The 25,515-nt window shown below is 39.0% G+C and overlaps 1 protein-coding gene across 1 annotated transcript in view; it reads left to right on the forward strand.

Moving 5' to 3' along the window:
* Positions 1-25,515, forward strand: part of CFAP95 (cilia and flagella associated protein 95) — an 84,008-nt gene that overhangs the window by 8,111 nt on the left and 50,382 nt on the right. Inside the window, exon 2 of the mRNA XM_007182246.2 lies at positions 13,428-13,536. Within this exon, the coding sequence (XP_007182308.1) occupies positions 13,428-13,536 (109 nt within the window). The remainder of the gene's footprint in view (positions 1-13,427; positions 13,537-25,515) is intronic.

Genomic DNA, 25,515 nt, shown 5'->3' on the forward strand with positions numbered 1-25,515 from the left:
ACATTTTGATAGGAGAGTTTCAGTCTATGGACACAGGATACCCAGGCTCAGGGCTCAAGGTTTTCAATAGCACTAGAATTAGCACTGTTAGATAAACTTCTCTTAGTTGACCTTGGAAGCCATCCCATCGGTACTATTTTCTGTGTGTACTGATCAGGCTTCTTTTGATTGCAGTTGACAGATACGTGGCTTGCACTAGCCTAAGGAAGCAAGAAAATGAATTAGTTCATGATATTCATGGAATGGTTGATCACTAGATAAGAAGGAGGGCACAGGTGCAGCTCGACCTCAGGAACAACAGGCATAAGGGATGCTAGTGCATCTGGGTCTTGCTTCATTTCTTCTCTCTCTTCCTCATTGTGTTTGCCTCATCTTATCATTGAAGACTATAGGAAACATGGCTGCTGTGGTTCTGGAATTTATAACTTACATCTTCATCCAACAAAAAAAGTTGTTTTTAAGGTATTTTCAGTTCTGAATTTAAAAATTCCAGGTCAGATGTCCATTTCTAGGCCAAGTATTTGTTTGGGGTCATCTGACTGGGCAAGGTTTGGTGGAAAATGACAGCTTTCCAATAGCCATGGGGCAAAATGGACATACCCAGGAGAAAGAAGGAGAGCTAGGCTGATAATCCTATAGATATCTACTATATCCCATCCTATCCTATAGATATCTGCTATATCCTATAAAGAGCTACTACAGTGTAGAATGAATTCCAATTTCCAAATACCCAATTTTATAGCAAAAGTTTAAAATATAACCCTTTAATATATTGATGATTTCCTACGTTAGTTGTTATTTTGACTTTAAACTCCCCCACCCACCCACCCACCCAACCAGCACCCACCCATGCAGTTTTTAAAAATTGACCTTAAATGTAACAGGGAGAAAACAGAAATATTGTGTAGAGATTTGGTGAACATATTTTTGTGATGCTTTGAAAAAGTTCTGAATAAATTTGAATATTGTATTACTGTTTTTGATAGACACATCTTTTATTATTGTTTCTAATGTTTAATTTTGAAATACAATTACATTTTAATTGTTATTAGTCACACAGTGTGTTTTCTTTATTTTGATCAAACTAAGTTTTGACGCATTAACAAAGGTAATTAATTGGCAGAAAAATTATAATATGTTTCTTTGTTGAGATGTTAGATCCCCAATTGGATTGTTCCAGGTTCAGTCAAATGGAAGAATTAATATAATGTCATTTATTTGTTGCAAAGAATTTAGCCTCCTTTTATAGAAAGTGGTAGGAAGAATATTTTGAAATTAAAATGTATGAATGACTTGTCACAATTTTTTAAACACTTGGGAAAACACTGAGATGCTCAGCCAGGAGCCAGAAGCATTAAATGAGCTTTTGAAAACAAACAAACAAACAAAAACAAACAAAAAAACCCCAAAAAACAAAAAATGTTCTTCTTTCTAAATAAAGAGTTCTCTTATGAATGGCATCTACTGGGTTTGGGATTTGACAGTGAACAAGACATCTTCCCTGTCCTTAGGAGGTCAAGATTACTGTGAGACGGGAGTTGGGGAGGCTTGCTGGGCAATTACTATGCACTGTGATATGTGCTAGGATTGGGGTAAGCAGAGTGCTCTGGGGACATCCAAGAGGAGCACTTAGACTATTAGACCAGGAAAAGTTTTCTAGAGGAGGTTGTCCTAGCTCCTAGGATTCACATGGAGAACTAAAGATGGCACATTAGTTAGTTTTCAACTGAGGGCATTACTGTTCCTTCCCCCAGAGTGTTTGAAAATATGTGTGCATTTTTGATTGCACAATGACTGGTAACTAGTGATGTCAAGTGTGTGATTGCAAGAATTGTGACTCCAATCCTGGAGTGGCCACAGCATCTTAATAGCATTTATCCATCTATCTATATGATGCCCAAGTTACATATCCATAAACCTACAGTCATATGGGTAGGGACAACAGATATATATTAGCTAGTTTGCATATGGCCATTCATAGCAAGGGTGTGATCAGCAACGTCTCTGAAAGATCTTCACAGAAAAGGAATTCCCTACTTGTATAAGAATCCTGAGCTTTCAGGGCTCATTGGCACCTGCTCTCATTGTAGGGGTGCATGCCAACAAAGCAACCAAATTTTCATTGCAGGCAATCTCCTAGAGGTTAAGATATTGTGGGCTTCTACCTAGACCTTAAAATAATAAGTATGTGTGTTGTATGAATTAGAAGAATTTCATCTAGATAAATTACATTTTACTTACGGGAATTTTTTGGTATTTTAAAACAATCCTGTAATAAATATAAATAGTTGGGAAAGACCACTTCAGGTTGGTTTACACTTTTGTCAAAGTGAGTATAGTGAATATAATGTGATTTATTATAGGTGTTTTTCACGCCACCAATGCCTGTGTACCTCTGACAAGTGAGCAGCTCAAGGCAGTTCAAATGTCCTGCTAGACATTCAGGCACAGTTAAGAAATTTCCTCCCACAATAAAACCATCTGGCCTAGTACTGTTTCAGGTGGTAGCTCTTTTTTCCTTTGACAGCTTCTCTATTTCTTCTTTGGAAATTGTGTGTTTAGACTTTTTGTCTCTACTGAGAACAATTGTAAATTGTTTTTTTTAGAAAGTTATGTGTGCCGTCTAGTTTTCCAAATATATTTGCATCGAGTTATGGAAAGTAGTCTCTAATGATTTAAAATGTTTTCTTCTTTTGATGTTTATATCCTATTTTTATTAAGATATAGTTTACATTCTATGCTATCACCCTTTTAAAGGGTATAATTCAAAGGCTTTTAGTATATTCATGGAGTTGTACATCCATCAACACAATTGATTTTAGAACAGTTTTGTTAACCTTAAAAGAAATCCTCCTCCCTTTGCCCTCGAGCCCTAGACAACCACTAATCTACTTCCTGTCTCTACAGATTGGCCTATTCTGGACATTTCATATGAATGGAGTCATATAATATATGTTCCTATGTATGGAATATTATTCTGTTTGTATCTCCCCCTGCCCTTTTCCTTGATTTTTTAGATAGGAGTTTGTCTATTTTGCTTACTTATCTGTTTATTCTGTTTTCTAACTTATTTAATTTTGCTTTTATTTTGAATTATTCTATCATTCTGATTTCTTTTGGCTTACTTGTGCTTTTTAATGTTTTTGAATTAGATGTTTCACTTATTTATTTTCATTGTTTCTTTTCTATTGATATAAGTACTTAAAACTTGAATTTTTCTCTGGGTTCTACTTTAGCTATATCCTATGGATTCTTATAAGTGGTATTTCTATTTATTGGTATTTTTGAGAAATTCAACAATTTGTTTGTATTGATCTTTGATTAAAGAGTTGTTTGATGAAGTGCTTACATATTTCCAGATTGAAGAAGGATCTCTTTTTAAATGTGTTATGAATTTCTAGTTTTATTGTATTGCCATTTATATCTTTCAAACATATTGAAATATTTTTTCTTAATTTTTATGAAAGTTCCATGTGCACTTGAAGTTGTGTTCTTTAGGCAGGTCACCAAATAGTGGTTTTACTCTTTCCACATGCAGACCAATTATGTTTACCCATTTACCCAAGGAAAATGACCCAAATTCTATCTAGTCATAGGTCAGAAGTCCAAGATCTCCATATGTTATGCTATTGTTTTTCTACCAAGTCTAGTGTGGCTCTACTTGGTTCAAAAATCTATAAAGCAGAAAATTTTTCTGCTTGGTCTCCATATAACCAATATAAAGTGGCGAGACAGAGAGAAGATAACTGTAATAAGCACTCCGATTCAGAAAGAGGAAGGATGGAAAGGGCAGTCATTTGTCTATGGTCCTTCTTAAGTCCTGTCAGACAGACATTGTTAGGGAGTACTACATTGGTGTCAGAAATGTTCTTTGCTTAGACCCTGATTCTGTTTTCTGGCAGCATACTTTTCCCGTTGTTCTTTATGGCCCTTGGCTCTGCCCTGTGTATCATCTTTTCTTTTCCAATATTCTCTTTGACCACACCTGCAATGAATGTTGTAGAATATGCCCTTCTATGGGTTGTTTTGCTTTTTCAGTTCACCTTTTGTTCCCAGAAGTTTGGGGGCCAAAAGTTATTTTAAGTATTGAACAGTTAAAGGATTTTTAAATGCACACCCCTGGCTTACTTGGAAGTACAATTCTTAAAAGCTTAGTAAGTTTCTTACATGTTTGAATCCAGTTAGTTCCAGCTGCTGGTAACCTCATTCTCAATTCTTTCTAGACAAAGTCCTCAGACTTGCTATATTTCTTTACTTTTTATCCTTGTAATACCTTGACTGTCACTTTGATACTATTGTAGTTATAGAAATCAGAAACCCTGGGAATTTTTTTTTGGGTCTCTCCTTAAGCATATGCTTGCTCCAATGCAACTTAACTCACTGGGAGGGTCTAACAATAGGATGAACTTTGCTGCCAGGCTGAGCTTTAATGGAACTTTGTCTTGAAAAAGTCTTTTTCAGTTTTCTCTTACTGTTTGAGATCTAAAAGTTGTTGGCCCTTTTAACATTTCAAGGCTCAAAATTTCTGGAATCTCTCATTTCCTTCTATCTTCTTGTAAACTAGACAATTTCCTGAATTTATCTCTCTCTCTTTTTAAAATACTTTGGCAAAACCAATTATCAATAGCTATTTGCATGTAGAACTAACAACTGTCTTCCAGTCTCTTTCCCAATCTCACTAGGTACCTGGTTTGACTCTTAACCTACTGAGGCTATCAAATGTTTGACCTCTCCAGCCTCTGATACCAGCTTCCTATTGTCTTTGCCTGGTCTTTAGCCAGTGCCATGTATTTTAGATTTTTGCTATGATAGCACCCACCCCACTTCTGGTACTTATTTTTGTGTTAGAATAGGCTAGGCTTAATCTATGATAACAAACAGCTCCAAAAATCTCAGTGGCCTAACACATAAAGATTTACTTCCTGCTCACACAGAGTCTGCTTTAGGTTTTTGGTGGAGGGTAGGCACTCCTCCACATAGATACTCTGGGACTCAGGTTGATTGAGGCTCCACCATCTAGAAAGTCATCAATTGCTCTGGCAGGGGAAATAAAGAGTTGAGAATTACATAAGAGCTTTCACTGTCTTAGCCCAGAAATGACATATATCATTTCTGCTCATTTTTATTTTATTGGCCAGAGCTAGTCACATGGCCTCACTAAATGCAAGGGAGCTGGGAATTTAACCTCTTATATTCCCAGTAAAAAGGAGAAATTGTGTTGGCGAGCAGAATATCTATCACATATGGAAGACTTCCTTGTAAAACTCCCCTCCTAGGTTAGCTCCAGGGCTAGACTAGTTCCTCTAGCCCCTGAAGCCATTGCACCTGTGCAATATTAGCAAATATCCCAAGGGCATCAGCAGATTTGGTGTTTTAAAGTTCTATTTACCCCTTTGGTTACAGGCTTTCATCCAAAAATTGGCCTGGAAATTCCCCACTGGATTTTCAGCTCTTAAATACTTTTAATGTGTCAAAGTGTAAATATATATATATTCTAGCATTTTCCATTGTTTTCAGTGAAAGAGTTTATCTGCATAACTATGGGAATGTAGTTTGGCTGGTGCTCTGAGAGCTCCTACTTCTGGGCAGTCTCACTACTGAGATTTCTTGCTATAGCCTCTTTCTTGTCTCTGCTTCTTCCACTCGTCTTCAGCTGGATCTTGGCTGCTCAAAGTAGCCCTTGCACATGATGTAATCTAGGGATTACACAATAACTTCGCTAAAAATTAGTTTTCTTTTAATTTTTCCATTTCCTTTGCTGCTTTTGAATGATTTCTAGGAAGAAATGGAAAAAGTGCTCATTTGTGTAGCTATATGCATAATGGAAGACTTTTAACTATTGATACTATTTATGAAGAAAGGCTTTTTCATTTGTTTCTAATGTGAATAAAATGAATTGCTTTGAAACTACAGAACCTTGTATTATCTACTCAGTATGCTTTGCTCATGGATTCATGGAAGTGTGCATTAAAATGGTCCTTAAGCTCACATAATATAATCATTTGATGTTATTCTAGAGTAATTAATTCAAATTATCTAAGCTGGTAATATTAAGACTATAGGGATAGGAGTTTATGCAGGTAATCAGGCATTTGTTTCTTGTTTTGCAGGGGCCAAATTGGTCTCCATGCCATTCATGCCAATATACTGTCAAGGTGTTCTTTGGATAACAGTAATTACTGTTATATAATACACTTTAAAAACTCGGTCTCTTTTTAGTCCTACTGTTCCACCACCCAGAGTGTCTATGGCCAGCCGATATAAGCTGTTTCTGGAGGGGAGATCAAAGGAACCATAAGAAGTTTCCTAGGATCTTAAGATAATTGAGATCCAGTAGTCAAAACATAGGGTAACAGAATGTCCCAATCCTGATTTGACCAGGACAATCCTGGTTTCACCACTCCCAGTGTACCTAGTACCTAATTCCCCACTCACAGTGTCCCAGGTGGGATAATCAATTATAGTGTCACCCCATTTAATACATGTTCCTCCAGCTGTTTTCAAAGTCATGTGTTTGGCAGTTAATCATACTGACAACATTTATTTAACATTTCAACTGTTAAGATAGGCTCCCATGCTGTATTCCTTTTGTTTACTCCCAATATTCTCCATAGGGCTTCCTGTTTTTGAAGAGTTTCTTATGAAAAAAAATTCATAATAATGATGGGTCTTATTTACATGCCATTCAATATATGTTGAGTGAAGAAAAGAACTTCACTTACCTGTCTCCGTCAAATATTTTTCTTTTGAGTGCAGTTTAGGTTTCAAATTGTGTGGTTTCATAGTTATAGATGCACAGATTGCATACAGCATGAGACACATTGAAAAACAGTGTCCCTCTTCATAAGTCCGAAATGTCACCATTTTTCCCAAGGACGTAAGATTTTCTTTATGACTCTTGCAAATACATCCAAAAGTCTTCATTTGTCAGTTTGATAAATGCGCTGCCAAATAGCATTATCTTGGCATATAAATCATTTGCCTGTGAAATCTTTAAAGAGGATTGTCAAATATTTCTTTGTAGTCTTTGATTCTATTGGTTTTAATGCTTCTAATGTGTCAGGAAATATAGCTGACTCTCTGGGGTAATTTTCTCTTAAAGTCCTAGATAGCAGACGATTATAAAACCTAATGGAAAAGGTATCTTTCTCTTCTCATTTGGCTTAGATTTACCTCAGAAAATAACAATAGCTGACAGAGTAGTTGTGAACTACATTAATAATTCTAAAACTTAAAATTAATATATTCTGCTATCTGGAGTCTTAACTAAACATAATTTTAACATCTTTGAAATTCACAAAGAAAATGTGTCTCTTGTCAAGTAACCAGAAACCAGAATTCGGCTCGATTTTCATTGTTCACATGTCAGATATTGCTCGGATCCACACCCCCTTTGCAATCAGTGTCATGCATATGTATGCTGAGAGTTTTCCCATTCAGCAAGCAGATTTATAATTCCTCTAGAGACAAGTTTTTGTTGCAAAGAACTAGCATCTCTATATGCATAATCACTCCTTTTTTATGTGTGCTTTTGTAGAGAGAGCTGGGATGCTCTTTATTTTTATGGACACATTTGAAAGCCTTTGCTTTCAGCATTTATATTAAGGTGACAGTAACAAAATGTAAGAAATTCAATCAATCAATCATTTAAGATTTAACGAGCATTTACAACGTGTTAGTCTTTGTTAGGCACTGAGATCACAAAGATGAGTACAAAATGATCCCTGTGTCTAAACGTTCTTAGTCTAATGAAAAGGAAGATTCATTAATGGACAATTATTTTAAAATGTGAAAGGTGGAGACGTGATAAAGATAATGGTTTCTTTGCAAACCCCCACTTTGCTTCCCCCACTTAGTCATGGGACCACAGAAACCGTAGAGAGTAACTTGGTCTCCTCTCCTGCAAGGAGAATCCTGTGGTCTAACCCCACCTGTCCTCCTCTGGGAACTGGACCACGATGGCTTGGGGCAGCCTGAGGGGAGCTGCAGATCCCTACCTGAGTATGCTCTGGAGTTGTTTGTTTAGTCCTGCAACTCACTTAAGGACTTATATGTGTTCAGTCAAGGGGAACTTACAGATTTGATTTGATGTGAAATCATCCAACTCTTATGGTAGGAAACTCAAGCTCCCAAAGGACCCCAGATACAGATCCAGAAAGTGCTTTTCACAAGGCTTTACTTGGGACTATGTTAGGCTGGAGGAGACAGGAAATACAGGAGCTAGAGTGGTCAGGTGATTGTAGGATTGGTGGTGGGGAGTTGTCTAGAATGGGACCTGCTCGTGCTATCTTTGCTCTACTAGATTCTGTTGACCTTAATCCTCTCTGAATCAGTCCAAGTGGCATTTTTGACAGCAGGGTCATGGTTCCAAGCTCCTTTTTATACAGTTGACAGCTCTGATCCTGTCCTGTCAGCCTTTGCCCTGTTTGTAATTCTATTCATATTCATACTATTTCTCCCACAGTACGGTAGAGAAAGCAAATTTCCTTTCTTGTAATTAAGGATGTCTTATGTAAAGATTTCTCTTATAAAGAAATAGCCACAGTGTTTAGCTTTGGGCTTGATAGAGCAAAGTCCTCAGCAGAAGCAAGGCTGATTGTCAAGGAAGATTCTGGCCCTGCTGGCAGGAGGCCCTGGAGGCTCTCCTCCCAGCAAGAATGTCAGCCTGTGTCTGCACACCTGACATCAAAAACACAGCTCTTCCTTCAGTTAGTAGCACAGAATACCTATATTCAAGCTGCTTTAGCCTTGAACTGACTGCTGCTATCAAATTCATGTCTGGGGAAAATTAATATCTGCAGATCCAGTCTGTAGACTAGACCAGTGCTGGTCAATAATGACCTTTTTTACTAATCCAAGGTGATTTACAAACTGTAAAGACAACGTAGCAATGTAGCAAGGTTTTCATATAGCTAAATTTATTCAGCTTAAAAGACTCTAAGATCGTTTTTACTTTGGTGTTAAAAGTCTCTGTATTAAAGATGATAGATGGTTATTTTATTTTTAATGTTCCTGTCAAGACAAAATGTTGGCAATTTTAGGTTGGTTTTACAAATTTACAAGTGTAAAGTTTTGCTGCTCCATGAAATGCTAAGGTTTGGGGACCACTAATCTAAGAATCTGGTACACAGTCATTCTCTAGAGCTTTCTCAACCTTGGTACTTTTGACATTTCGGATCAGATATTTCTTTGTTGTGGTGGCTGTCCTGTGCACAGCAGCATTGCTGGCCTCCACCCACTAGATGCCAGTAACAACCCACCCCACCCAGATGCAACAGCTAAAAATGTCTCCAGACACTGGCAAACGTCTCAGGGTGGATTGTAATGGTATATAGGTGGGGACTGTGATCAAAAAGTTTGAAAGTTACTGTTCTAGAGACATTGTAAATTTTATATCATTATATTCATTATTTTCCCATAAAGAATTTTTATTGCAGTAAATGAGAAGTCATGGCAACCATAAATAAAGGCAGGTAGCAAGGCAAACAAGGCTATATAAAGTGCATATATATATAAATAACACCTTGATTATTTTTATTTTTATGTGTATATATATATTTGTCTTACAAAGATGCTATAAAACTTAATGGGTATTGACAAAGTATTTAAGAATACCCAACAAAGCATATTGTAGATAGACACAACATTATTATTATTATTTTAATTAATTAATTAATTTATTTATTTATTTTTGGCTGTGTTGGGTCTTCGTTTCTATGCGAGGGCTTTCTCTAGTTGCGGCAAGCGGGGGCCACTCTTCATCGCGGTGCGCGGGCCTCTCACTGTCGTGTCCTCTCTTGTTGCGGAGCACAGGCTCCAGACGCGCAGGCTCAGTAGTTGTGGCTCACGGGCCTAGTTGCTCCGCAGCATGTGGGATCTTCCCAGACCAGGGCTCGAACCCGTGTCCCTTGCATTAGCAGGCAGATTCTCAACCACTGCGCCGCCAGGGAAGCCCCTAGACACAACATTATTACACATAATAATATTTGCATTTTTATGTCACTTTTCATTTGAGACTCTCAATCAATTGATTTGTCCTCAGTGTATGATTCTCAGTTCATCTCCGGGAAACTGAGGCACAAGCCAATGTTCAACTGACGTAATAAAGTCAGGTAATAATTAGGCCTCCCATTTCCTTTATAATACACTAATCATTTTTACTGTTATTATATGTAGCAAATACATATTTAGTATATAGTACATATATATTTTATATTTAATTTTATATTTTACCATTTTTTATATATTTTATAATTTTTTAAACATGTATATTTATTTTTGCTAGGCTGGCAGCCTCTGGGAAGTAGGGGCAGGTCTTCAGCTGTGTATCTCTCAGAGCCTGCAGGCTGTGGGCACATCATCTGTGGGCAGCTAGCAGGCATTAGGGAATGCCAACTGCATTAGCTCAGTCCTCCAAAGTTTCATTATAGATTCATGTTTTAGTGCTGGGCTTTTGGCTGTTATCTGAGATTGTGGTAAGAAAAGGAACATGTCTGCATTTTTTGTAATAATCTAGTTATAATACAACTTAAAATACATGATGGGATAATCAGGCTGCATTCTGACTTTCATGGACACTATTTATCTTTGCCTCCATGGGCCTCTTCCTCCATTAAAAAAAAGTTTAAAATGATAGTTTATGACTGCTTTGGTATAAAGATGGATATAATTCAAACTGGATTATATTCTTTTTTTTTCTGATTTGAAAATGATTAAAACACTCTCCTGGGCCCCTAAAAGTATCACAAGCCCTGGGCACTGTGCCTACAGTGCCTAAAAAAGAGGTGGGGGAGTAGCATCGACATATATACACTACCAAACGTAAAATAGATAGCTAGTGGGAAGCAACTGCATAGCACAGGGAGATCAGCTTGGTGCTTTGTGACCACCTAGAGGGGTGGGATAGGGAGGGTGGGAGGGAGACGCAAGAGGGAGGGGATATGGGGATATATGTATATGTACAGCTGATTCACTTTGTTATAAAGCAGAAACTAACACAACATTGTAAAGCAATTATACTCCAATAAAGATGTTCAAAAAAAAAAGAGGTGGGCCCTGGAGATAATACATTGAAATGTTAACTGGTGCTTTCCCCTTCACTCCTATGCTCCTAGCGAGATATTCTGGTTGTATTGCCTCAGGGAAGAATGACCCAGCAGGCAGCAAAAGAGCCAAATTCTTGGCTTTGAGTTCAAAAGCTTAGGTTTTAGGATTACACCATAGATTTGGAAGAACAGATGAAGAGCTGGGCTGCCCTCTCCCTCAGTAGATGAAGAGTTCATGGACTGAAGATGGAGGAGGCCAGAGAAGTTGAGAACATGTGGATTTGTCTGGGATCCCCAATTTGAATTAAGACTTTGGAAATCCTAGAGCAGATGGGACCTATCACTGCCTAACCCTTCATTCCCAGGGTAGTGTTTTCAGGGCTGTTGAAATGTGGGGCTCTTGTTTCCCCCAAGCCTAGTGTGGTGGGGACATGAAACAAGTGCCTTCTTGGTGGGCCAGGCAAACAGCTCAGGGACAGGATCTGCGTTTCCAGGAACCCTGGGTGGAGAGGGGCACAAAAAGGTTTTTGGTGGGGTGGATAGTGGCACCCTTATGGCAAAGTACCAGTCTGTGTAGACTGTGTGGCAGGAATAGGAGGGCACAGCAGAGATCTGCACGGATCCATAATGGAAGACCACAGGAGAATGAGGATGTTTCCACAGATGCCAGCAAGGAGATATGATGACAACAAAGATGGATTCTTGCCATTGTGGTATCACATGAACTCTTTAGAGTTGGAAGGGACCCAGAATTGACCAAGATTAACTTTTTTCCACCTGGAAATATGAGCACTTGGAAAAGAAATTAAGTACAATTATGGAAAAGTTAAGTTGCAATTCTTGTACACCAGAATTTTTTGAAGCTGGATTAGTATTCACTGTACATAAGTTTATATGGTTCTTTACAGTATTTGAAGGACCTTCCACCTTTAATTTTTTTCCTTTTAACTCTTATAAAAATCTTAAAAGGAATTGGTATAATTTCTGTCCTCATTTTACACATGTGAAAATAAAAGCACAGAAAAATTAAGTGACTTCCCCCAAGGTCACACAGCTAGGACCTGGCTGAGCAATGACTCAAACCCATGGCCCCATACACTCTATTACTCCTGGTTCTTAATGTTCAATATTTCCCCAAAGAACTTCAGTGAGGGCTTTCTCTCAGGTTCTCAAAAAATGGTATGGTACCAAAATACTCTTAGTGTTTAGCAATTAATGCTCAGGCGTGAGGAGGACAGAGGGCTCACATGCTGGGCTCCCTCTCTGCTGTGTTCTTTGCAGAGCTCTGCTTCCATGCTTGGAGGTGGGGAGGTAAGTGTATAATCTGAATGCAGTGTGGGGGCCCAGCTCCAGTGCAGTGGGATTAGGTGGGGGGTCAGATCCTAAAGGGTTTTCTAACTTGGAGGCTGGGTGCCCCATCCAGGTTAGTGCATACTATTCTGCTTCTATAGTCCTGTGCCCACACTTACCACACTGTAGATTTTTCTTGTTTAACTGCCTGTCTCTCTCCAGACTATGAACAACTGAAGGCAGGGATTACATCACACTTACTCCCCATTGTATCCCTTAGCAAAATGCCTGGCATGTAATAGGTACTTTAAATATTTGCTGAATGGATGAACAGATGGGTGTATGGATGGAAGAATTCTTGGGTACCTCAGTGTCCCTCACATAGTCCTAGCCCTGTATCCCTTGATAGCAGAGCATCTTTTGATAGGTGTTTGGGTTCAGCTTCCTTTATCTCACCCAAGAAAGCTTTGTGAAAATAGCTACTTCGGTTGCGGGCCACCTCACCTCCTTTTTCCTTTCCTATCCCCAAATCCCTCCTTTATTATTATCCAACCACCCTTTCAGTCAAGATGTTCAGAATATTTTTTTCCTCTTTCATCTACATGTTTTAAGAACGGTTTTTCCTTTAGACCCTCTTTAGGAGCAGGAAGCACTGTTATAAATCCATATGAGTAAATATTTTGCTCTTGTTTTGAAAAAAAATTGTAATTAAAATTCATGGTAGAAAAATTTCTGAAGTGGTAAGTTGCCTTTCTAATATACTACATGTCTTATTTTAGAATTTATTTCAGTAACTAATCTACATTATTAAATAAGATTCACTTCATTGGAGTCACTGAATAATTACTGTGTTGGATAAGTATTGTTTTCGTGATACTATTAGTTTTATCACATGTGCTAAATTGTTTTTAGGAAGTAGCCTCAGCATTACTTGAAAAGAGATGGGAAATACATGTCCCAAATCCAGTAAATTTATTATTAGAACAAGGTCACAAATATAGTAAATTTTCATTGCATCATTTTTACAACATTCAAATGCAATACATGATAAATAAGGTTTATCCCTTAACAGATTCTAATTTTTTTCTTAAGGCACCGTGACAGAGAAACTTATCCCAAAGATTATGATATAGAGGGTCCTGAAGAAGTAAAAAAACTGTGTAATTCAACATATTGGCGACTTGGAACCAACGAACCCCCAGTAAGTAGTAGCTACTAATTTCTTTAAGTCCGGAATCTTCCTCCTAGTAAAACATGAAAAAGTAGAGGGAGGAGCACTTTGTCAGTACTCCTCTTAGCTGTGTTAGTAACTTAGGCAGGTGACCTAGCCACTGTGTGCTTCAGTGACCTTACCTGTAAAATGGGTGCACTTCATAAGTTTATTGGAAAATTAAATAAAATAAAGCAAATAAAGTGCTTAACTCAATGCCTGGCACATAGAAAGTGCTCAAGAAATTATCATTATTGTTATGATGCTGTTGCTGCAGCTGTAACATCTTGCTAGATGTCTCCACTAAGCTTCACCATCACCCTGTGAAGTAGGTGTTATTATCTCTATTTTACAACTGGGGAGAATCTCCTAGAGGTTAAGTGATTTACTCAAAGTCACCCAGCCAGGGAGTGGAAGAGTGAGAGTCTGAACCCATTTCTTTGGGTTTCAGATCTTTTTTACTTGTCTTAAGGGGATAGAATTGTGAGTAATTTAAACATGCTGTTGTTATTCTCATAACATTTGTACAACTAAGTTACAAAAGGAGTATCCATTGCATAGGTACTTCCTATTTGAATTGCTGTGGGTGGGTTACTCCTTGGCTATTTAGGTGTCTGCTCAATCAGTGTGCAGGAACTCAACTCCCTAAAGACTCCCAAATTGTGTCCTACAATGTCAAGAGTTTTGGGACTAGTTGAAGACTCAGTTCAACCTCATAGGATGGCCTTGGGGCCTGAAGAGCTGGTAATTTGACAAGGATGGATGTGAATGTGTTGAGAAGACTGGGTTTGTATATCATATTTTGCCCCCAAAAGGCTGGGCTACTTTGAAAAAGGGTAAGCCTAGGAAGATCCATAATTCTACTTTGAGAATGGTTCTAGAAAATTCTCTGTTCTCCAGGGTGATGGGAATGAATGAGCTTAGCAGAGTCCATGCTGTTTCCTCCCTTCCTGTTATAGTTTACCATAGACAGAGAACAATAAGGATAGCCTGAAAAATGGGGATTTATTATAAAGATACGGCTGCCTGGATATGGAACGAGGACACTTATAGGAACCAAGATGGCTCTAAAGCAAGACATTCTCTCTCTCTCTCTCTCTTCTCTCTATCTGACACACACACAGTCTCTCGGCATCTCTGTTTCTCTCTGCTCTGTTCTTCTTTTGTCCCACAGCTTAAATCTCAGGGGCATTCTGATGGTTTCCTCAGTTTCCACCCTGCCTTCTTGCCTTTGCAGCAGGCTGCCTAATTGGTCATTAGCCAGCACATGGAGGGAGCTCTAGAGGCCAATGCCCAACTCAGAAAATAACCACCCTGCCCTGCTCTCCCAAACCCAGCTTACCCTTGCTTTCTTGATCATGGTGAGGACAAGAACAAGTTGGGCAAGGCAGGCATTGCCTGGCATGCACTTAGCATCTTTGACCCTTAAAAACATTTATTTTTGATAAGTGAAAATCTTCTTGGTCTCTGGATTGTGGGAGGAAGTGCGATGAAGTGAAATATGAGGTGTAGGAACCTCAAATATTCATTCCTTATATTCCATGCATTGTAGCAGTTAAGCCTTAGTTTAATAGAGGATGTATAAATAATATTTACCTTCTTTATGACTTTCATTCATAGTCATTGAAACCTTGTCCTTCCTCTACCAGGTTTACAGTGTGTATTAGATAGGAATGTTACTGAACCAAACTTGGGTCCGCTTCCCAACATGCAGCAAAGTCAAAATTCAGTTTGAAAATAGAGACAGGATTTTGAAAAAGGTGTGCTGTAAGTCTCATCTGCAAACCCCTTTGGGTTCCTGGTGAAGTTATAGATATGAGGCTCTGGTGATCTGTCTGAAGCAGCAGAGCAGAAAGAGAGGAACTAGCTACATATACATCAGTGGTGGGGCAAGGATAAGCGAGTACTCAGGCCCAGATGTGACATTGGGGGATCAGATATGGGCCATGTAAAAGAGAAAGATGACAGCCATTTTAGAGCCTGCCCAAGAGCACCTCATGTAGCGATGGAAGAGGGATCGACTGTATTCCTATGGGCTAAGACAGGACATTTAAGTGCAGAAATTGGCATCCTGCACCACAGAACATACCATTGAATATTCCCAGAAAGACTCTCAGCTTCTATTAGAACACCCTAGGAAAGTCAGCTTTGAACGTCCTTCAGTGCCAGACAGGGTCAGACACAGACACGCCCAGAGGAAACCAAAACAAGATTACATATCCGCTTTTCCTGCATTTGCTTCTCTCCTTCCTCATGTCCCCTCACCCTCATCTTAAACGCTCAAGGAGCCAGAAGGAGTTGGTGTATAAGGAAGAAGTCCAAGGGGGACAATTGGGAAGAAGCCAACTGAAGCAGGCCAGACTAAAACATGCCCAAGGTGGAGGAATGAGAATCTTTCATTTTAAATGAAGTTTTGGCTAGTACATGGGACTGGGCATTTTACTTACCTCAAAAAGGCTCTTCTTGAGACAGAAGTAGCAAGAAGGTTTTTATCAATATATTATCTGAGAGTGACCAGAAAAGCCCTGGAGCCTGTCCTATATTTCATCAAAGAACATAAAAAAGAATAAGACCCTCCAAGTAACTATGAATGGGCAGCGATGGAAGAAGAATAGATTTGTTTTCTAATTGTACCTACTTACAAGTCCCACTTGTTCAATGAGCCAGTTGCCCATTTGTGTGTAAAACAGAAGTCTGTTCACATCTCTCTATCCCTTTCCTTCACTTTAGTTTTCTGCATGGCCCTTCAATGACTGGACATACTTAAGACTTTTTAGTTGTTAATTGTCTGTCTCCCCCTACTAGAATACAGGCCTTCATGAGAGAAGGGACTTTGGTCTGTTTTGTTCTCTGCTGTATCTCCAGTTCCCAGAATGGTGTCTGACACATAGTTGGCGCTTAGTAAATATTTGTGGAAGGAAGAAAGGAAAGAAGACTGTATTTAACAAACATGTATTAAGGTCCTGTTATTTTGTTAAGTGCTGGGATAAGAAATGTGTGCCAAGTTACCACACTGAGTGCTGGGGTAAGAAACATAATTCAAAGCAAGGTCACTGTACATCAGGAATTCACAGGCTTATGGGGTTAATGGGTGCCTACAACCACAGTGGCAGTGTGCATGATGGATGATATGACACGGAGAAGATCAGGATGCTGCGAGGGGCACTTGAACTGAAATGGATTGATGGGAGGGTCAAGGATGACTTCCTAGGGAATTCCCTGGCGGTCCAGTGGTTAGGACTCTGTGCTTTCACTGCCAAGGACCTGGGTTTACTCCCTGGTTGGGGAACTAAGATCCCACAAGCTGAGTGGTGGTGCAGCCAAAAAAAAAAAAAAAGATGGCTTTCTAGTGGAGGTGACCACCGTGAAGCTCCTGAGGTGAATGTTTAAAGGAACCATCTGTTGGTGGAATCTGGAAACATACTACCTAAGTTTCAGTAGTGGCATAATCGAATTCCTACCCCAGTGGCCCCTCAGGCTTCAGGAGGCTGAGTGGGACCATGGATTCACAGCAGAGCAGTAATTTAATTCAAGCCACTGGAGTTTCTCTGATTGTCTTATTAGTCCACGTGATTATGGGAAATAGTGTTTTAAATTCCAATATTTTGTTTTGGTATTTTATTTGGACTTTATTGATGTACTACTTAGCTATAACAGAGTGAGTCCCATGCAAAATAAATGATCAAGAGTACTTCTATCATTGTTTCTTCATTTGTAAAGTTCCTCACCCATGGACCCTCACGGCACTACCAAAGGCCCTGTCACAATGGCTTACGTAAGGGCACTTCTGAGGAAGTGCTGCATGTTGAATCCCATAAACTCAGAAGGATTAAATACAGAGCAGATTTGATGCTGTGTCATAGAAGGTGAGAAATTTTAGATATAAAGGAACAAAGAGGAACTTGAGAAATTTCATTAAACAGATTTTTCTTATACAGCTTATGGATCAATGCCAAGGCATTTTTGGAACTAACAGGACAACACTGATGAGCAAATTAGGCTAATATTAGTTTTAACAGCATCACAGTCACTTTGGACTTAAAAATGACAAATAAATGAAAAAAGTGTGCTAAAAGTGTACAAATGTGTGCTAACATTCATTTTATGAATAGATGAATACCTAAGTAGGTCTCAAATATGAGCTGTTTTAGTGGATGAAAATACAACATTTAAAAATTAGTGACCCTAGCAGGACAGGAATATAGACACAGACGTAGAAAATGGATGTGAGGACACGGGGAGGGGGAAGGGTAAGCTGGGACGAAGTGAGAGAGTGGCACTGACATATATACACTACCAAATGTAAAATAGATAGCTAGTGGGAAGCAGCCACATAGCACAGGGAGATCAGCTCGGTGCTTTGTGATCACCTAGAAGGGTGGGATAGGGAGGGTGGGAGGGAGACACTAGAGGGAGGGGATATGGGGATATATGTATATGTATAGCTGATTCACTTTGTTATAAAGCAGAAACTAACACACCATTGTAAAGCAATTATACTCCAATAAAGATGTTAAAAAAATAATAAGAAAAATTTTTAAAAATAAAAATTAGTGACCCTAAAAGGCATATAATTATAATGGATCAGAGAAATTCAATTATCATTTACTTAATTGGTTCAGGTATGTTTTTCTTTGATTAATATAGTAGAATAGTATTTTGAGCACTACAGTCTTACAGATGCTTCTAGCATTCAGATCTAAGTACCTGAAAGAGGCATATGGATCAAATTGTTGTAAATGGAGTAATTTAAAATGTCAGTGGAGGAGAACCACTTGCACCAGGGAAAAGGAAGATATTTAGGGAGAGTGGGCTGTTGAGTCAGGGCTCCCTCTTGCTTCCTATCTCCATAATCTCTGAGTTTGGAGTTGATGCCACAGGTTCTAGCATCCTCTCCTGGATCTACTTTGGATTGTCTATTCCAATATCAGCACAATTGCATCTGCCTTTCCTGTTTCGGGAATTCTGTATAATTTTTGGCCAACTTGAGTGTACTTTCTTTGTCTTATGCTGTAACTATGGGCTTATTAATTCTATCAAGTATCTGCCATTTCTAGGGATTTGGAACATGAATGAAATGAGGCATCTGCCATTTTGATCCCATTACCCTCCTTTGCAACTCTTTTTCTATACCAATAATCATGCCCTAATTTAACTTTTAGAGAAACTAGATTTTAATATTTCATATATATCAGTTTGCTTAAGCAGGTATAACTGTTAGGTTGAACAAATGGCACTCAAAAGGTGCAATCATACACACACACACACACACACACACACACACACACACATTCTTTGCCTCTGTTGTCTTTTCACCCTACTTTGTGGAATTAGTTCTTTCTCTACCCCTGGATGAGATCTTGTGCAATTTCCATAATTTTTATGGTCACTCTCAGATAATTAAAAGTCTGTTGGTCACATTTCAATAATTAAAATATCTCATCAAAATGATGAATTTTATTTAAGGTTAAAGATTTTCTTCTCCTCCAGCTAGAGTCTGCTCCAGGCCAGGGAAGTCTGCAGCGGAATGTGTGTGTAGAAGGAGGGTTGGCTGATTTTCTATTTCTTTGCTTAGTCTGCTCCGTCCTTCCCTCAGACAACTAGACAAATAAAAGGCCCTCTTGTGATTATTCTACTAATATTAATTACTTAACTGAGACTGCTTTTGTGACAAGCAGTGGTTTTGTTACCTGAAAGTGACCAGAAGAAAATATGGCACTTGTCCATAATTTATCTCTTCTAGGTGCAGGGAAAGAACAATCCCATAAAGGCTAACTTGAACTGGCAGTGAAGAAAAATAATGAAATTATTTTTTGCACCCTGTACGTCTCAGTTGTTCAAAATAATGATGGGAAGGGGGCCTCTCTGCTTCTCTGGGATCCTTTAAATAATCTGTATGTGGTACTACTGTGTTCACTTAGACATGAAAGTAGAGCCACAAAAACAGAAAACAGGACAAAACTACTGCTGAGAAATAAGAATAGCCTTTTGGATGATTTTTAAAGGTAAAGACTTTTAACAAAGTATCTGTATTACTTTTTTTTTTTTTTTAAACAACAGCTGTTTATTTTTTAATTAATTAATTTATTTTTTATTTTATTTATTTATTTATTTAATTTATGGCTGTGTTGGGTCTTCGTTTCTGTGCGAGGGCTTTCTCTAGTTGTGGCAAGTGGGGGCCACTCTTCATCGCGGTGCGCGGGCCTCTCACTATCGCGGCCTCTCTTGTAGCGGAGCACAGGCTCCAGATGCACAGGCTCAGTAGTTGTGGCTCACGGGCCTAGTCGCTCCGCAGCATGTGGGATCCTCCCAGACCAGGGCTCGAACCCGTGTCCCCTGCATCGGTAGGCAGATTCTCAACCACTGCGCCACCAGGGAAGCCCTGTATTACTTTTTGATGATGACTTTTTTGGCAGTGGTAGGGGGAGTGCTGTTTAACAGGATAAAATAAGACTCTTCCTCAATTATGACTGAAGATCTAAGATAAAAGATGCCAACTTCTCCATTTCATAATGAGAACATGCAGAACATTTGGGTAGTAACTGGTTTTGAACCTCTTGATCTCTCATCCACGTTGAAGGTTTAAAAAAAAGGAAAAAAGAAAGAAAATGTTGAAATTGAAGAGACCTGGATGAGAGTATTTGGAATTTGGGGGAGTCATTTGGAGGGGTGTACATGCTGAGTCCCATCCCTCTTGTCCCCACTGGGTGGGGAAGCACCCACCAGTGCTGGGTGGAAGCATGTCCTGCTCATCAAGCTATAGTGTGGGGCCTGAACATTATCAGACCGGCAATTTGATAAATGTTGCCCTGAAGTCGGGGAACTAGGTGGATTGGGATCTGACTCGTTCCTGAAGCAGCCTGTGGCATCAGAGGGGAGACTTGACTTGAGAATTACCTGCACTTCCGTCAGTATGGGTCAGAGGAGCATGCTTTCAGGGAACTCTATAAGGAAGCCAAAAAAGAAATGTCAATTGGGCATCATTTAAAATGAATCTTGCCAAGAGATATTCTGCCAGGGGGTAAGTCATCCTCAGCACAAAGAGGCTGGTTACACTCAAATGTGGAACTTGAGGGGAAGCCCTAAGTGACTTGCTCTTTTCCTGTACCTGTTACCCAGGTTATATGTCTACTGGGTTTTCTTTTTTTTTAATAAATTTATTTATTTATTTATTTTTGGCTGCGTTGGGTGTTTGTTGCTGTGCGTGGGCTTTCTCTAGTTGCGTTGAGCGGGGCCTACTCTTTGTTGTGGTGCGCGGGCTTCTCATTGTAGTGGCTTCTCTTGTTGTGGAGCACGAGCTCTAGGTGCACGGGCTTCAGTAGTTGTGGTGCACGGGCTCAATAATTGTGGCTCGCAGGCTCTAGAGTGCAGGCTCAGTAGTTGTGGCGCATGGGCTTAGTTGCTCCGCGGCATGTGGAATCTTCCCAGACCAGGGCTCGCACCCATGTACCCTGCATTGGCAGACGAATTCCTAACCACTGTGTCACCAGGGAAGTCCCTGGGTTTTCTTAAACGTAGCACATATGGGAAGAGTTCATCTTGGAAGATTAGAAATTGGACTTAAAAAAATTGATACTCAGGAAAACGGGGAATAAGAATGATATCATGAAGTGCACGTCCTGTACACACATTAGATATTTTTTATATTACCATTTGACTCAAGCTAGATTTTATTATGCAAATTAAATGGAAATTTTAGTGATTATCCTGTGAGTTGGTGCTGTGTTAATTTAGCTATCTCACATATCAAATTGCCAATCTCCAGTTTGTGATATATATATAAAGCCCCAAAGACTTTTAAACATATGGAAGTGCTTTTATAAATTATCCACCCTATGTCAGGTTATGAACATTTCTAGACCAAAGTGATTTTTCACATTAAGGTGGTGTAGGATTAGGTTTGCCTATGTGCAACAGAAACCAAAAATCAACAGTGGCTGTTCACATAAGGTTTTATTCTTTTATGTAAAAAGTCTAGAGGATAGCAAGCCAGGACTGGTATGGAAGTTCCATAAATTGTCAGAGACCTACCACTTCTAGCTTCTTGCTCTGCCATCCCTTGTGTAGGGCCCAATATGGCTGCTGGAAACCTGTCATTATGTCCACATTCCATGCAGCAAGAAGAGAAACAGAAGCAGGACCTTTCCTGGAGGTTGTATATATTTATTCCACTTATGCCCTGTTGTCCAGAACCAGTCACTGGTCATATCTATGTATAAGGGAGACTAGAAAATGTAGTCTGAAGCCTCATGGGCCCAGCTAAAATTTGGGGGTTCTATTATTGATGAAGATGGGAAGTCTAATATTGGGGGATAACATTTACCTCTGATACAAGGAACACAGAGGTTAAGAGTGGGCTCTGGAGTCAGATGGCTTCTTACTGATTCTTGGCTCCACCACTTACTAGGTTGTAACTTTGGTCAAGAGTTTACAGTTTTCCATGTCTTTATTTCCTTGGGTGTAAAGTGGGAATAGAGTTTTCATGAGCATTTAATGTGAAGACATTTAGAATGGTGTCTGGCCATGTGCTCTTGTTATTACCATTATCCCCATGATTTATTGCAACTCATCTAAGCTACAGCCAGGATAGCCTCTGGGTTTTATTTAATACTCTAGCTCTAGAACTTAGTAGGATGCCTGACACTTCACAGATATGGATGGATGAATGAATGAATGAGTCAGACTGCATGTTTTGAATTGTGGAACTTCTACTTTTCTCTCTGGTTTAGCTGGGCATTACTTTATCCCTTTCAGCCTCAGTTTTCCCTTCCTTAAAATGAAGATAAACTATGCCAAAGGTCCTTCCTTTCTCCCTCCAGATCCACTCTCCACCCTTCTCAACCCTGCTCTGTGCCAAGCAGGCTGACCTTTATGGATTGCATCAGTGAGCTCTTTTGCCCTCTGGCTTCCTGTGAATTGCCAGGAATTGGCCTTTGGAAGGCACTGACAGGTGATCAGCAGTGGGAGGAGAGTTGGCTTGGACATTTATTCCTGTGCTTTCCTCCCTGCAGGGCCATGGATTGGCAGTGGCTATATGCTATGGGATGAACGTTTGTATCCCTCCCAAATTCAAATGTTGAAATTCTAACTCCTAGTGTGATAGACTTAGGAGATGGGGCATTTGGGAGGTGATTAATTCATGAGGGTGGAGTCCTTATGAATGAGATTAATGCCCTTATAAAAGAGACACCAGAGAGCTCCTTCCCCACTTCTGCCATTGCGAGGACACTGTGAAAAGATGGCTGTCTATCAGCTAGGAAGTAGGCACTCACCAGTCACTGCTAGTGCCTTGGTCTTGGCTTTCCCAACCTTCAGAACTGTGAGAAATAAATTTCTGTTGTTTATAAGCCACTCAGACTGTAATATTTGTAACATAGCCTGAACAGACTAAAACACTGTGTCTGTTCTGAAAGCCACAACTACCAAGTGACCCTCTTTTTACAGCAGTAGATCATGCTGGGTTCCATAACTGCCCTACCCTATGCCTCCCCAATATTGCTGTCTTCAGGGTGCTTCATCATTGTTTGTTTATTTTCTGAATTCTGGCCACACTTTTATAAATAGATTCTTTATTAAACTCTCTTCATTCCCCATTTGATTTTTCTTTTCCTTCTGCCACGATGATTGATATACAACACTCAGGGTTGCTTTAAGTATTTAGGGGAATAATGTATATAAAGTGCTTAATATGGTGTCTGATACAGAATAAGCAGTCAATAAACTTAAGAACCAGTAGTGCTATTAATTTCCTTTTAATACTCATTATTTCAGTTTGGCAATATCTTTGTTTCATATAATTTTCAATGGTGTTGATTGATTTATTGAAATATTTTACTGTCAAAAATGATGAGATTCACAGAAAGAGAGACAAAATGAAGAGGCAGAGGACTATGTACCAGATGAAGGAACAAGATAAAACCCCAGAAACTCAACTAAATGAAGTGGAGATAGGCAACCTTCCAGAAAAAAGAATTCAGAATAATTATAGTGAAGATGATCCAGGACCTCAGAAAAAGAATGGAGGCAAAGATCGAGAAGATGCAAGAAATGTTCAACAAAGACCTAGAAGAATTAAAGAACAAACAGAGATGAACAATACAATAACTGAAATGAAAAATACACTAGAAACAATCAATAGCAGAATAACTGAGGCAGAAGAACGGATAAGTGACCTGGAAGACAGAATGGTGGAAATCACTGCCAAGGAACAGAATAAAGAAAAAAGCATGAAAAGAAATGAAGACAGCCTAAGAGACCTCTGGGACAACATTAAACACCACAACATTCACATTATAGGGGTCCCAGAAGAAGAAGAGAGAGAGAAAGGACCCAAAAAAATATTTGAAGAGATTATAGTCGAAAACTTCCCTAACATAGGAAAGGAAAGAGCCACCCAAGTCCAGCAATCGCAGAGAGTCCCAAGCAGGATAAACCCAAGGAGAAACATGCCGAGACACATAGTAATCAAACTGACAAAAATTAAAGGCAAAGAAAAATTATTAAAAGCAACAAGGGAAAAATGAAAAATAATATACAAGGGAACTCCCATAAGGTTAACAGCTGTTTTCTCAGCAGAAACCCTATAGGCCAGAAGGGAGCAGCATGATATATTTAAAGTGATGAAAGGGAAGAACCTACAACCAAGATTACTCTACCCAGCAAGGATCTCATTCAGATTCGATAGAGAAATCAAAAGCTTTACAGACAAGCAAAAGCTAAGAGAATTCAGCACCACCAAACCAGCTCTACAGCAAATGCTAAAGGAACTACTTTAAGTGGGAAACACAAGAGAAGAAGAGAACCTACAAAAACAAACCCAAAACAATTAAGAAAATAGTAATAGGAACATACATATTGATAATTACCTTAAAAGTGAATGGATTAAATGCTCCTACCAGAGACACAGGCTGGCTGAAACAAGACCCTTATATATGCTGTCTATGGGAGACCCACTTCAGACAGAGGGACACATACAGACAGAGTGTGAGGGGATGGAAAAAGATATTCCATGCAAATGGAAATCAAAAGAAAGCTGGAGTAACAATACTCATATCAGATAAAACTTTAAAATAAAGAATGTTACAAGAGACAAGGAAGGACACTACATAATGATCAAGGGATCAATCCAAGAAGAAGATGTAACAATTATAAATATATATACACCCAACACAGGAGGACCTCAATGCATAAGGCAAATGCTAACAGCTATAAAAGAGGAAATCAACAGTAACACAATAATAGTGGGGGACTTTAACATCTCACTTACACAAATGGACAGATCATCCAGACAGAAAGTAAGGAAACAGAAGCTTTAAATGACACAATAGACCAGATAGATTTAATTGATATTTATAGGACATTCCATCCAAAAACAGCAGATTAGTTTCTTCTCAAGTGCACACAGAACATTCTTCAAGATTGATCACATCTTGGGTCACAAATCAAGCCTTGGTAAATATAAGAAAATTGAAATCATATCAAGCATCTTTTCCGACCACAACACTATGAGATTAGAAATCAATTACAGGGAAATAAAACATAAAAAACAGAAACACATGGAGGCTAAACAATACTTTACTAAATAACCAAGAGATCACTGAAGAAATCAAAGAGGAAATCAAAAAATACCTAGAGACAAATGACAATGAAAACATGACAATCCAAAACCTATGGGATGCAGCGAAAGCAGTTCTAAGAGGGAAGTTTATAACAATACAATCTTACCTCAAGAAATAAGAAAAATGTCAAATAAACAATCAAACCTTACACCTAAAGGAAATAGAGAAAGAAGAACAAACAAAACCCAAAGTTAGTAGAAGGAAAGAAATCATAGAGACGGGAGCAGAAATAAATGAAATAGAAAACAATAGCAAAGATCAATAAAACTAAAAGCTAGTTCCTTGAGAAGATAAACGAAATTGATAAACCTTTAGCCAGACTCATCAAGAAAAAGGGGGAGAGGACTCAAAT

This window comes from Balaenoptera acutorostrata, chromosome 6 (genome assembly GCF_949987535.1).
Source record: "Balaenoptera acutorostrata chromosome 6, mBalAcu1.1, whole genome shotgun sequence".
Lineage (NCBI taxonomy): Eukaryota > Metazoa > Chordata > Mammalia > Artiodactyla > Balaenopteridae > Balaenoptera > Balaenoptera acutorostrata.